General features: G+C 40.5%; 3 protein-coding genes across 3 annotated transcripts; all 3 read right to left on the bottom strand.

Annotated features, from left to right (window-relative positions):
* Positions 1 to 286: 286 nt before the first annotated feature.
* Positions 287 to 1,994, bottom strand: LOC148292571 (mogroside I-E synthase-like). The gene is made up of 2 exons (XM_088245373.1): positions 1,254 to 1,994; positions 287 to 1,141 (listed from the first exon to the last, which is right to left on the bottom strand). Exons 1-2 carry the CDS (start codon positions 1,911 to 1,913, stop codon positions 422 to 424), a joined length of 1,380 nt encoding a protein of 459 aa, XP_088101499.1. The 5' UTR covers positions 1,914 to 1,994; the 3' UTR covers positions 287 to 421.
* A 2,495-nt stretch (positions 1,995 to 4,489) lies between these two features.
* LOC110764605 (F-box protein SKIP22) lies at positions 4,490 to 6,332 on the bottom strand. The gene has a single exon (XM_021967612.2). It carries the CDS (start codon positions 6,185 to 6,187, stop codon positions 4,694 to 4,696), a length of 1,494 nt encoding a protein of 497 aa, XP_021823304.2. The 5' UTR covers positions 6,188 to 6,332; the 3' UTR covers positions 4,490 to 4,693.
* Positions 6,333 to 7,309: 977 nt separating this feature from the next.
* On the bottom strand, positions 7,310 to 10,779 carry EGY3 (ethylene-dependent gravitropism-deficient and yellow-green-like 3). The gene is made up of 6 exons (XM_021967617.2): positions 10,007 to 10,779; positions 9,516 to 9,713; positions 9,055 to 9,279; positions 8,554 to 8,792; positions 8,165 to 8,319; positions 7,310 to 7,864 (listed from the first exon to the last, which is right to left on the bottom strand). Exons 1-6 carry the CDS (start codon positions 10,586 to 10,588, stop codon positions 7,509 to 7,511), a joined length of 1,755 nt encoding a protein of 584 aa, XP_021823309.2. The 5' UTR covers positions 10,589 to 10,779; the 3' UTR covers positions 7,310 to 7,508.
* Between the last annotated feature and the right edge of the window lie 784 nt (positions 10,780 to 11,563).

Here is an 11,563-nt window from a genome sequence, read left to right as displayed (position 1 = left end):
TTTATTGCATTTACATTCATTGCACTTATCACAAAAATCCTAAAAATAGTTATACAAAGCTCAATCATCCTTGACCTCAAGGAAGAAAAAGAACCTAGACCAAGAGGAGGTTCCTTGCTTGGTCGATCAATCGTTTGATTAAAAGTCAGAAGCGCAAACACACTCACACGATCTTTCCATCCAAGCCATCAAGTGGCTTGGTAGTGGCACGCCTACGCATCTCAAGAGAAGAAGGACCAAAAACTCCTTCCATCAGCCTACTCGGCTGAAAAGAGGGAAACACAAATACGACGATGAAAAGAAATATTGATAAATTGACAACAGCTTGTTGACAAGATTTGGCATACAAATATTATTGGAACCACACATAGTGCTTAAAGCTGTTTTTACTTGTGTGGGCTTTTCTAACACATAGCTATCATCACTGAAACAGCTTTGAAATGAACTCATCAATGTTTTTGTCTGAACTTCCACCTTCATCCACTGCCTTTCTAGCCAACTCTTTCCATTTGAGGGCGTTGATTTTCATTTCTTTCCCTCTCTCTCCCTCCATTATTTCACTTATGCAATGTTCCACTACTTCTTCTCTCACCTTCCCTTTCTCATCAGATGGAGCTGTGATCCCTATTTTCCACACATCCATAATGAACTTGGCATTGGTTCTTTGGTCAGTCCATTGTGGCATTGCCAACATTGGAACCCCCAAACTCAAAGCCTCCAAAGTTGAGTTCCAACCACAATGTGTAACAAAGCATCCAACAGCCTCATGAACCAAAACCTCCATTTGGGAGCACCATGAGACCACCAAACCCTTCTCCGATGTCTCCTCGATGAACCCTTTTGGCACCTTAGCTGCTTCTGATGCTCTAACCACCCACAAGAAGTTACTTTTGCTCCTCCTCAAACCCCAAGCCAGCTCCTCCATTTGCTCATCGTCAAGTTTCGCTGCGCTGCCAAATGATACATAAGCAACAGACCCTTTTGGCCTTTCGTTAAGCCATTTGATGCAGGCATCATTGTCTGATTTAAAGAGGTTGACACCGTATTCTTTGTCATCTTCAAGTCGCTCATCTAAGTACTTGGATGGTATAGTAGGTCCAACGGTCCTCAATGGCCAAAACTTAGCCAGCCAATCCACCACCTAAGCAAAGAATTAATACCAATTAGTTTCATTGAAGCTTATAAAAATTAATCATATATCAAAGTTGAGAAAAAAAAGAAGGGAAAAAAAAAAAGCTTCCTTATGTACTCACTTGTTCTTCCAACTCATAAAATGTGTTGCAGAGGACCCAATCAGCTTTGTCAACATTGGAGAACTGACCCACAGCCACTCTGTAAAAAGCTGGGCAATACTCCAAATCGTATACAAACGATGGCAAGTCCAGAGGGTCAAGTGGTGGCAACCCGGGAAGGGAAATCAGAGACTGATCATCAGCAAGAGGAACTTTCAAAAGTCCTTTGTGGACATGGTAGTAGATGTTGCCAACAGCACAAGACTGGGTGAAGAAAGTAGCCCCAGCAATTCCAAACTTCCTCGCAACATCCAGAGGCCAAGGCATGAACGCATCATAAACAACACAATCAACTGGAGGCCCTGAGCTTGAAAGCTTCTCAAGTAGCTCAGCCAAAGTTTTTGACCCTTCTTTCCAAAAGCTCTCCAAATAGGCATCTATGCTTGCGTCTCCTTTCCCGGCTTCATCGTAGCCATCGGAGATGGTCTCCAGATCCAGCGCTATGCAGCTTGATGCTGACCCGTACATTGTCTTGTGGATATAGCGGGTAGTGACCAGTGTGACTTTAACTCCTTTGTGAGATAAAAGCTTGGCAAATTGGAGCATAGGATTAATATGGCCTTGGCTCGGATAGGGTAAGACCAAGCAATGAGCTTTGTAGGCTCTCTGACCTCTCTCCATTTCTCTGTTTACACTAAAATTATAAGGTAATTTGTGGAATTTGTGTGTTTAGGAAAAGTTGTGGTAGCAGAATATATACAAGAGGGGAAGATGAAGTGCGCAAACTTTCCATGAAACTACAGTTGTTGAATCCTCGTCAACCAAGTCATCTTTGCACATGGTCTGATGTGAAGTGAACCGAGACATTTCCTTACGTCTCTTTGTTGCATAGGTCCAAAAAATGAATGAGTTTTAAAAACTTATTCAAATAAAGCAAAAGGAAAACTACGGTTCCTATAAGCCCATCTAATATAAAATGGAAAGGGAAAGATGAGAAATTATTGTCTAATCATCCTTTTTTTTTTTGGTAAGCTGGGTGGGGACAAGCCCCCAAAGCAGAAGCAATTACAAAATAGAAACAAGACGCATCTTACAGACACCTAACAAGTCATCAAGTACAGTTGGAGTGATCCAAGCAGGGGGCTCGTCCAGTTCGCAGTAGTCTAAGTCCAAGTTATAGCTCCAGTTTGCCAGTCCATCAGCGACAGAGTTTTGTTCCCTATAGATGTGGTTGAGTTCAATATTCCCAATCTGCCTCATGAGGCTAAGACAACCAGAAAGTAAACCAGCAAGGGGGTTATCCTGAGGGAAGTCAGATTTCTTCAATAGATTAACAGCAACAGAGGAGTCCATCTCAATGGTGAGATGAGAGAGTCTTTTCTGTAGGGCCAATTTAATGCCAAAGAATAGCCCCCACAGTTCCGCTTCTAACACCTGGCCTGTTCCTAAGTTTATTGCAAAACCAGCAGTCCAATCTCCGTTTGAGTTTCTGATGACTCCCCCAGCACCAATAGTTCCTGAGGCAGTTCTCCTAGAACCATCAATGTTCAGTTTAAACCAACCATCTCTAGGAGGTACCCAAGACAGCATAAGATGCAATTTGGGAACCTTACTGGCGGTACAGGAGGCCTTGACCCACTCAGTAGCAGCAGTAATAATAGTTTCCTTTGGCAAAGAAGGCGCATCTTCGTTCGAGTTAAAAATGTGGATATTTCTCCATTTCCAGATAAACCAACAGGAGAAAACAAAAACAATATTCCAAGGCAAATTCCTATGCCAAAAGGCCCTGGAGCACAAATTATTTAAAATCCAAGTTTGAAGGTTCGTGGAGAAGAAAGAGATAGTCTGGTTAGGCTTCAAAAAGTAGCCCCAAACTTGTTTGGCCTTTGAACAGTCCCTGAGGATGTGGGTCACAGACTCAACCGTTTCACCGCAAGCCAGGCAGGCAGGATCACTAGCAAGGTGTCGTTTAACCCTCTGCTCATTAGTTAATATTTTTTCTTGGTAGGCCAGCCAAAAGAAATATTGCAGTTTAGGGGGGATTTTCATCTTCCACAGTACCTTCCACCAAGGATTACGCCAGTCAAGACCATTGAAGAGCAGATTGTAGGCAGAATTTACAGTGAAAGTCCCATCAGAAGTGCATCGCCAAATCTGGCGGTCCTGAAGGGTCCCACTAAAGCTCACAGAGAGACTGATAATTTTATGGACAATAGCCTCGGGTAGAGCATTGCGAAGCTTGTCCACATCCCACCAACCATCTTTGAAGAAGCTTGAAACAGTAGAGTCAACATCAGTGGGCGGTAGGACCGTCTCGTGGTGCATTAGGGGTGCCTCTGAAACCCAATTATCTTTCCAGAATTTCACTGTTTCACCTCTTCCAAGTCTCCACGTCTTGATCTTGACTCTTGAGTTCTTCTTATAAGTAGTGCATAAAAATATAAAATCATTTCAAATAAAATAAGTCACTGGCTGACCTGGGCTACATAGTCTCTGTTTTACCTGATCTGAGTGGGGTGCCAGATCCCCAAATGTTTTACTTGTCTTGGTTTTTTTCTTTTCTTTTTTTGGGGGGTCTAGCCCCAAGTTCACAAAAAATAAAAACAAGTATGGAGTTGCATGAAGGGTAGAAAAGTTGTGGCACCTCAGTTTGCTTAAATTGTACCTATAATTGCAGTTGCTCTCAATAGTCCTGTAAGGGCTGTGAGCCTGTGACAGAATTTGGGATAAGAGTGCAACCAAGAAATAACAATTGGATTCTTTTCTCCCTAAACAATTGGAGTTGTAAAAGTTTTCCAATTAAGGTTTGAATCTACAGGGGAGGAGACGAGCAATCTTTTGGATGTTTAAGGTTGTTAACGTGCTGATACTCCGGCAAAGTTGAACTACTCTTGCACTGAACACAATGCGAACGAACAAGAGTAACATATTATGGTATTAGAAGTTCAGGGAAATGTCTACTTTGCAACTAATTTGATATGAGAAGTTGTAAACCAATCAATCTATGACCATGACAGCCAAACGAAAGAAACAAACACAGTTGACAACACCATCTTTCTGATCTGCATTATTTTATTTAAACTCCCCAGCCAATTGAACTAAACAACAAGCAGCATGTGTATCGAACTAACCCAAACTCTTCATATATGAAAACCATGCCATCTCAGCGCACCAACAGATAACAGTAAGAAACTTAGACAATAAAGCAGTAGAGCAGCTTATATGCACATCAAGAATAGACAGACTCACACAAAAACTACGAAATCAAATTTAAATTATCTCCAAAAGAAAAAAGGCCATCGACACAAGTAACAACAATATACACATAAACAGAAACAAGAAACCAGCTATGACTGATGATGATTTAGTCTTTAATTCTAGCTGGATATCCACCAAGATGCTTATTATATATACTATGCATACGAAACATGAACCTGCAGCTTCAGTTCCAAGGCATCATACTAGCCAAGGAACCCTCCCAGATTGCAATTTGGTGAGAAATTACGGCGTGCTGGAAACCGACGGGGTGGTTGTAGAATAGGGTGTGGTTGTCCAGTAGGATCAAGGGCACCAAAGACCGGAAGGCGGTCATAATCTCCACCAATTATACCAGTAACTGGAGGTAAAAACAATGGGTTGGGGTCCCTCCTGATACGGTTGAAATAAGGCCTCTCATATGATCTCCAATGCCCTACTGCCTTCCTTTGTTGCTCCGCAGTCTCCCAACTTCTAGCAAACTTATGCTTCCAGTTAATCATTGTTCCTTCTCCTCCAGTACCACTACCAAACTCCTCAGCATACTTCTTCTTCCACAACTCATCTTTATTAGCAAGATTTCGCAGCTCCTTACAAACCCCACCCACTTTGGCAATGTCCACACCAGACAGTGGCTCCAAAATCTTCATTTTGAGCTCCGGTGGAAGGCGCATCAGGCTCGGTGGGGCGGGCAAACCGGCCTTTGCGCAAAGATCAATCAGCAATGGCAATGTGATCCCATCCTTCACAATCTTCCAAAACTCAAAAACCTCTCTTTCTGAGACTAACCCATCTCTCTCATTCACATTTCTGTTTTCCCAAACAGATTCAATGATGGGGGCAAATCTGCGTTCGTCCAAACATACCCGATAAAGCCCAGCCCCACCATTGGCCAAAGACCCATAAACATTAACAAAACGCCCCAAGCTCTGAAATTTCAACACAACCCCTTCAACTCCATTACCATTATTGCCACGATTTTTCAGAATCTCAGGCAAAGTATAGGAAAGCGACATCGTGATAGCTGTCCTTGGCCATTCATCAGGGAGATGAAACCGATTGGCCCCAATACCCGAAACGGAATCGAACCCGACGAAACCGGACTCCAAGACCGCAGCATTAACAGAAATCACCAATAGCTTGTGCTTGCTACGGTCTTCTCCCAACTCCTCCCTCAGTACCCTCTTCAAGAAAAAGGGCACCGAGTACTTTTTCAACCCTATCCCATCAGACCCATCATCAATTTCCATGCTTTCAGCACCAGAAGCCACTAGGGTTTCCGAATTCGAAACCAGAGACCTCTGTTCTTCAGCAATCGAATCACCCGCGGCAGACCCTTCGCCAATTAGGGTTTCAGGGTTTGGGAAATTCGAACCTTGAGGCACACCAGTGGTGAGGATTTGGTTATGGGATTGTACGGACGAATGTGAAATTGAATGCTGAGGTGGAGCCAGGGTTTGGGAGGAGGGGTCGAGGGTGTAGAAGATAAGATCACCGGAGGTGAGGCCGAGGGAGTGAAGCGAGTCGTCAGGAGAGGACGCGTGGAGCTCGTCGCGTCGGTTGAGGGAGAGGCGGAGAGAGGAAGGAGAGGCTGAGATCAATTGGGAGATGGTTTGCTTGAGCTGGTGGAGAGAGCAGAGATTGGGGACCTCGACTCGGAGGGTCTCTTTGGTTTCTATGGATCTCACTCTCAGTTTCATGGCTGCCTTTGTTTTGGTTGTGAGAATTCTCTATCTGCTTCTTTTGTTGCGAAATTGGAAGCTTTGAGTCGGCGTGGGAAGAAAGAAGAACGAATTTTTGCATGGACACAAGACTACTTTTTTTTATTTTACAGTTTCTTTATAAGTGTTATCCAACTTGTGTAACAGCCTTAACTTTTCAAATATGAGGCAAACACTCGACAACATTTATTAAACACGGGTGTTTTTTATATTGTCACACGGAAAGTTTTCCTTATATTTCAAATAAAAATAAACGAAACAAACAAAAACAAAATTGACCTGCACGACTACGACATACATAGTAATTGTGAATGATTCTCTGGTGTATGAGTATGACATTGTATAACCTGTGGCAAGGCATGTGTCACAACTGAAATTGGTATATAGCATGGTCTGATCTATAACATACAAGACAAGTGTAATTGGTGGTGTGTGATATAGTAGAATTTACGACATGTAGTTTGACTGTTAATTACTATCTTTCTATTTTCAAAGCCTCATATCTTTATTAAAATTGATAATGGGAAATGATTGGTGTGTGACGTGATAGAATTTACGACATGTATTATAATGGGAAATGATTGATTGGTTCTAGAATTCTATTCAATTATTTTTCGATGTAAACCTTAAATGCTAAAACCTAAGAGCATCCGCAATGGGCTCCTTAAACCACCTTCTTAGACAAATTTTAGGGAAGAATTGTAAAAATGCAACTCCAACCATGCTCCCTATCCACCTCCTAAAATAGGGAGTCCTCTAGGAGCTCCTAAATCTGAGGAGAGAGAAAGTACTCATAGTGGCTCCTTATAATTTAATGCTGCCTTATTTAATAAGTATTTCAAACCTTTATTTAATGCTAACTATTTTTTATTTTATTTTTTAATAGAGATGGACCAATCAAAAAAAAGTTATAGCATTTATGACTCTCCAAATTAGGGAGTATGGTTGGAGTTGAAATTTTTTAGAGAGCTCCTAAAATAGCTTTCTTATATTTTTAGCTAAATTTTAGCTAAGAAATAGAGAGCATCATTGCGGATGCTCTAAATCCAAAACGCTAAACCCTCAACCTCAAATGATATTGTTTTGGACATAAACACAACATTAGCACCAAAAAAAAAACATCAGGATTCATATTCATAAACGGATAAGGTAACTGAAATGAAACATTGAATATATACAATTCAAACCTAACTTGCATTATAGCTTGGAAGTATATACTGTTTCCCTTAGCATTTCTCTTCACGGTATTTATCAGTCAGAAGTGAGACTGTCAAAATACAGATTACAGTTATCGGCCTATTTACAAATCACCCCTGAAATATGGTGCACTGAAGAATGAGCTGGAGAACGTCCCTCCGCTGTTGGGGAAAAGCGTGAGGAAGCAGATGAGGCCAAGAACACAACCCCAAGCAAACCTGTCGTCTCCCAAGGGGGTGATTTCGTCTTTTGCAGGCATTTCTTCTCCACCCCGGAAGAAAGTTGCAAATAACCCCCATGCCAAGCAAAGGACACTTCCACTTAGGCCACCAATACCAAGTAAAAGTGATGTGGCAAAGGATAGCAGAGTAGCAGTGCCTCTTCCAAACATGGCTTGCGCAATGCGGCCTCCTTCGAGTCTTCCACATGGCAACAAGTTCAGAGAAGTCACCACCATGCCTGCCAAGAAATCTAGTCAATACCTTGTATACAGATTAGATACTAATATTTAAGCAAATACTGGATTTCGGCACAAAGTAATCATATAAACCTCTTTTTCCCTCAAAAAACAAATGTTCAATTATTTCACAGTTGTTCTGCAGAAACATTTGAGGTTAAAAGGCTAAAAGATCATACAAATTGTACAAAACAATTCTTTTATACCCCATAGCTCCACTTTTTTAGCCAACTCACAGTCGGTTGTTTGGGGAGAAGGACGACAGTAAACTGTAAATGGATTAAGAAGGCTGAGGAACTCACCTAGAAGTCCAGCAAAAGCAAGGGGATCAACAGGAACTCCAACACCTTCAACTGCATAGGGCAGCACATTTCCAAGGTCATCCGTATAAGGACCAATAACAAATTGGATAAAAGAAAGCAAGGGATTGTTATAGAAGAACTGAGGCCTTATATACCTGCCAACAAAAAAAGAAGAAATGATTGTTAAAACCAAATATTAAGTGTGGTATGACAGTTTAAAACAGTGATGCTAGAGTTTTTGTTGAAGAAATATTGCAATATACTGCTGAAACTATACTTAAAGTGAGCAACACCACCATTGGTATGCACAAAGAAGTATTGAGGATCTTTTCTAGGCATTTTAAAAGGCAATTTTTATGCTTCGGAGAAAGGGTCTGTGAAGAAATTACAATGCATTGTCACCCCCATTAAAGCTTCCATCAGCCACAAAAGCAGAAACCGTAAGCACCAGGGATGTAAGATATGCACTAGCTGTGCGTGCAACTGGAATGTCAAAAAGAGCTTTCTTATTTGGAAGCAGTGATTCATAGTTATTCATCACTCCCAAACACCCTGTCCAATTGGATGGCACAAGAAAAGATGGACTGAGTTTTACACCATGGCGAGCTGCTGTCACTCTAGTGGCTATCTGTGTAAAACAAACTTGTCAGAATGAAAAAGTGATAAGAAAATTGCATCACATACAACACGTAAAGAAATCAGGAATACATAATCTCATAACCATCACATCTGAACAAAGGAATGCAAAGTCTCCTCATAATAGGTATATCCAATTCTTATTTAAATAGCATCCTTTTCATGTTAGATTTACATCCTTGACAATTATGTGCCAGAGAATAATAGGAATTGCCTAGATTAATGATGCACAAGTCAAATGCAAAAAAAGATACCTCAGAAACGCCCAAAATGGATATGAAACCACCAAAGAGAGGCACAACATCAGCTAGGTAGTCATCCCATGTAGCATCAGGTTTGAGGAAGAAGCCACTCGTCAGAGCTATTGTTCCGAAAGTAGCAACGCACAAGGCTACTGCACTAACATAACCCAAAGGAGTGCTCAGGTTGGTTGACTCAAACTGTAGATCAATTTCCGCTTTGGGTTGCACCATACAGACCTTAAAGAATAAACATTGTAAAAAATCAGAAACAACAACAATTTTCTATTTCCCCTCAGGGTACTGGGCAAGTAAATAACAGGGAATCCATTAAGAAAGTTACAGAATTTTCAACTCCTAAACCTCCTAGAGCACAGACCATCAAACTAAGGATTTCAATCTCAATTTAACAGGCTAAGATCAATACAGGAAACAACTTAGCCTATAATTAATAGTCATAGAGTTGGTTTAAATACCTGTTTTCTGATGTCATTTGTGTTTTCTTCCATGAACCATAACACAACCTCCCTTCCTGCCGCGTCAGACAGTTTTTGCTCCAATTTGGGCATGACCTCTTCAATTGGTCTCCTCAAATTTCCAACAAAAATGCCCCCATCTCCAAATCTCCGAACATCAGTGGGAAAAAATGAATCAAATCCAAAACAACTTTTTAACTGCCACATGAAATAGACACAATAAGATGCAAAAGCTTGGTGCTTTTTGGCATAACTAATAAAATGCACCCTACAAAATGACTAAAGATATAAAAGATACCATACAATAAATGAATAGGTAGTAAATTATACTCTATATCAAGTCATCTTCTGGCATAAACAAGTATATTTAATCACATCCAAAGGTGCTTGCTTTTTCACTTATACTATAAAAAAAAATGAATCCCAGGCAAGGATTCTTTTCTAAAGAAAAGAACCATTCATGAAAACATAAACAGAAAGGAGAAAATTACCTTGTTAAGATCAATTGCCTTGAAGGCTTCTTCAGCTTTCTCCAGCCTCTCCTTCTCTCTAGTCAAACTATCACGCAGAATTTTATTAAAGAACCCTACAAGTGGGTTACCACTACTTTCCCTATCAAGATCCTTGAGCTTCCTATCTGCCCTCTTCTTCTCCAACTTTATTGCGGCTTCGATAGAGGGATTTCCCATGAACTTCTTGAACTCCTCATCTGTCTTCCAATCCATTTCTTGCTGTTTCTCCTTCTCCTCAGGCTCAGAGCCACTCTCCTTACCCGTTTCAACTTCTTCCGCTAGCAATTTACTCTTCTGGGTATCACTGTCATCACTTGGCTTCTCAGAAATTACAACAGCCGAAGAAGATGAAGAACTGGGTTCGTTTTCTTGATCATTTTTCATGGAAAATGAAAGACGACGTCTTTTTGAAGTGGGATTGGAGGACGGAGATAAAGAGAAGTACTGGGTCTTTTTACCAAATGGGATTTTGGTGAAAGATGAGACAACGGCTCTACTGTTGTTGGTCTTGGGAGGCCATGAAGAAGCGGAGTAACGTGAAGCAACAGAAACAGAAGCCATTGGAGAGCTTGGAGAATAGAGTGAGAGATGTGAAAGGCCATGGTGTGGTGGCTGGACATAAAAAGAGTGCTGGAAACAGAGAGAAGCCGGTCTAGAAAGTTGGAGAAGCTAGGAGAGGGGTCCTTCAGGACACCCGTCATGGGTGCTGAAGATTGTGACAAAAGGATGAGACCCCGTGAAAGCTCAGTGGGGACGTGGAGCTCCAATCGGCTTGTGGTTTTGGATTTTGATTGGAATTTACAGATAAATGGTGATCAGTGCAACCAATTAGCGTTTGTATGGTTTTTTTGTGCTCTGTTTTTCGGAATTTTAAGGAGGTTTGAATCTGAAATTTTATATTTTACTGATCTGATCACACGCCACTTCAGTTACAAATTGTGGACATCCTTTAGATTAAGTTTAAAATATTTGTGATTCAACTTTAAACTTTTTAAGTTTAATCAAGAATTTTAACTTTAATTACCAACTAACTCTTGTTCGTGGTACTTTTCTTTCTAATTTTAGAAAAGGTTAAAGTTCGAAAACAGGAAAAAAAAAATCAACTTTAATTGTATTAAAAAAGAATTTCAAATTTAATTAGAACCCTATTTGGTCTTTGCATTCAACTCAAATTCCTTCAGTTGCTCACGAAACCCCTTCTATATTTAATTAAATAATAGATAAGCTATTGTTGTTTTAAAATTCAAGTTGTTCATTTGACAATATTGCATCCAACACATTGTTGTTTAGTTAATGAAAATTTCCCTTAAAATATTTACTTTTTAGAGAAAGGGATAACGATACAGCAGGGTTAAAGGAAGTAAGGAAATGAGAAGGCGATCAAACCCGAGTACAAGAAAACATGCACATTGCATTAGTCAATTGCCTAACCCACGAATGCAGAATATTATTTTGATATACATCAAGATACAATTCACCTTATTATTTGAATACTCCAAAAGGGAAAAAAAATCACAATAGTACCTGTATTTACCA

The sequence above is a fragment of the Prunus avium genome, chromosome 8, assembly GCF_965620075.1.
Source record: "Prunus avium chromosome 8, drPruAviu1.hap1.1, whole genome shotgun sequence".
NCBI lineage: Eukaryota > Viridiplantae > Streptophyta > Magnoliopsida > Rosales > Rosaceae > Prunus > Prunus avium.
This window is presented reverse-complemented; position numbering and strand designations above follow the sequence as displayed.

What these genes read in the sequence shown, in the direction of transcription:
- LOC148292571 (XM_088245373.1), bottom strand. Translation starts at nt 1,913, where the DNA reads ATGGAGAGAGGTCAGAGAGCCTACAAAGCTCATTGCTTGGTCTTACCC. An exon ending in TTTATGAGTTGGAAGAACAA is followed by an intron (nt 1,142 to 1,253) that starts GTGAGTACATAA and finishes TTCTTTGCTTAG; the next exon opens with GTGGTGGATTGGCTGGCTAA.
- LOC110764605 (XM_021967612.2), bottom strand. Translation starts at nt 6,187, where the DNA reads ATGAAACTGAGAGTGAGATCCATAGAAACCAAAGAGACCCTCCGAGTC.
- EGY3 (XM_021967617.2), bottom strand. Translation starts at nt 10,588, where the DNA reads ATGGCTTCTGTTTCTGTTGCTTCACGTTACTCCGCTTCTTCATGGCCT. An exon ending in AGGCAATTGATCTTAACAAG is followed by an intron (nt 9,714 to 10,006) that starts GTAATTTTCTCC and finishes TTCATGTGGCAG; the next exon opens with TTAAAAAGTTGTTTTGGATT. An exon ending in CCATTTTGGGCGTTTCTGAG is followed by an intron (nt 8,793 to 9,054) that starts GTATCTTTTTTT and finishes TGTTTTACACAG; the next exon opens with ATAGCCACTAGAGTGACAGC.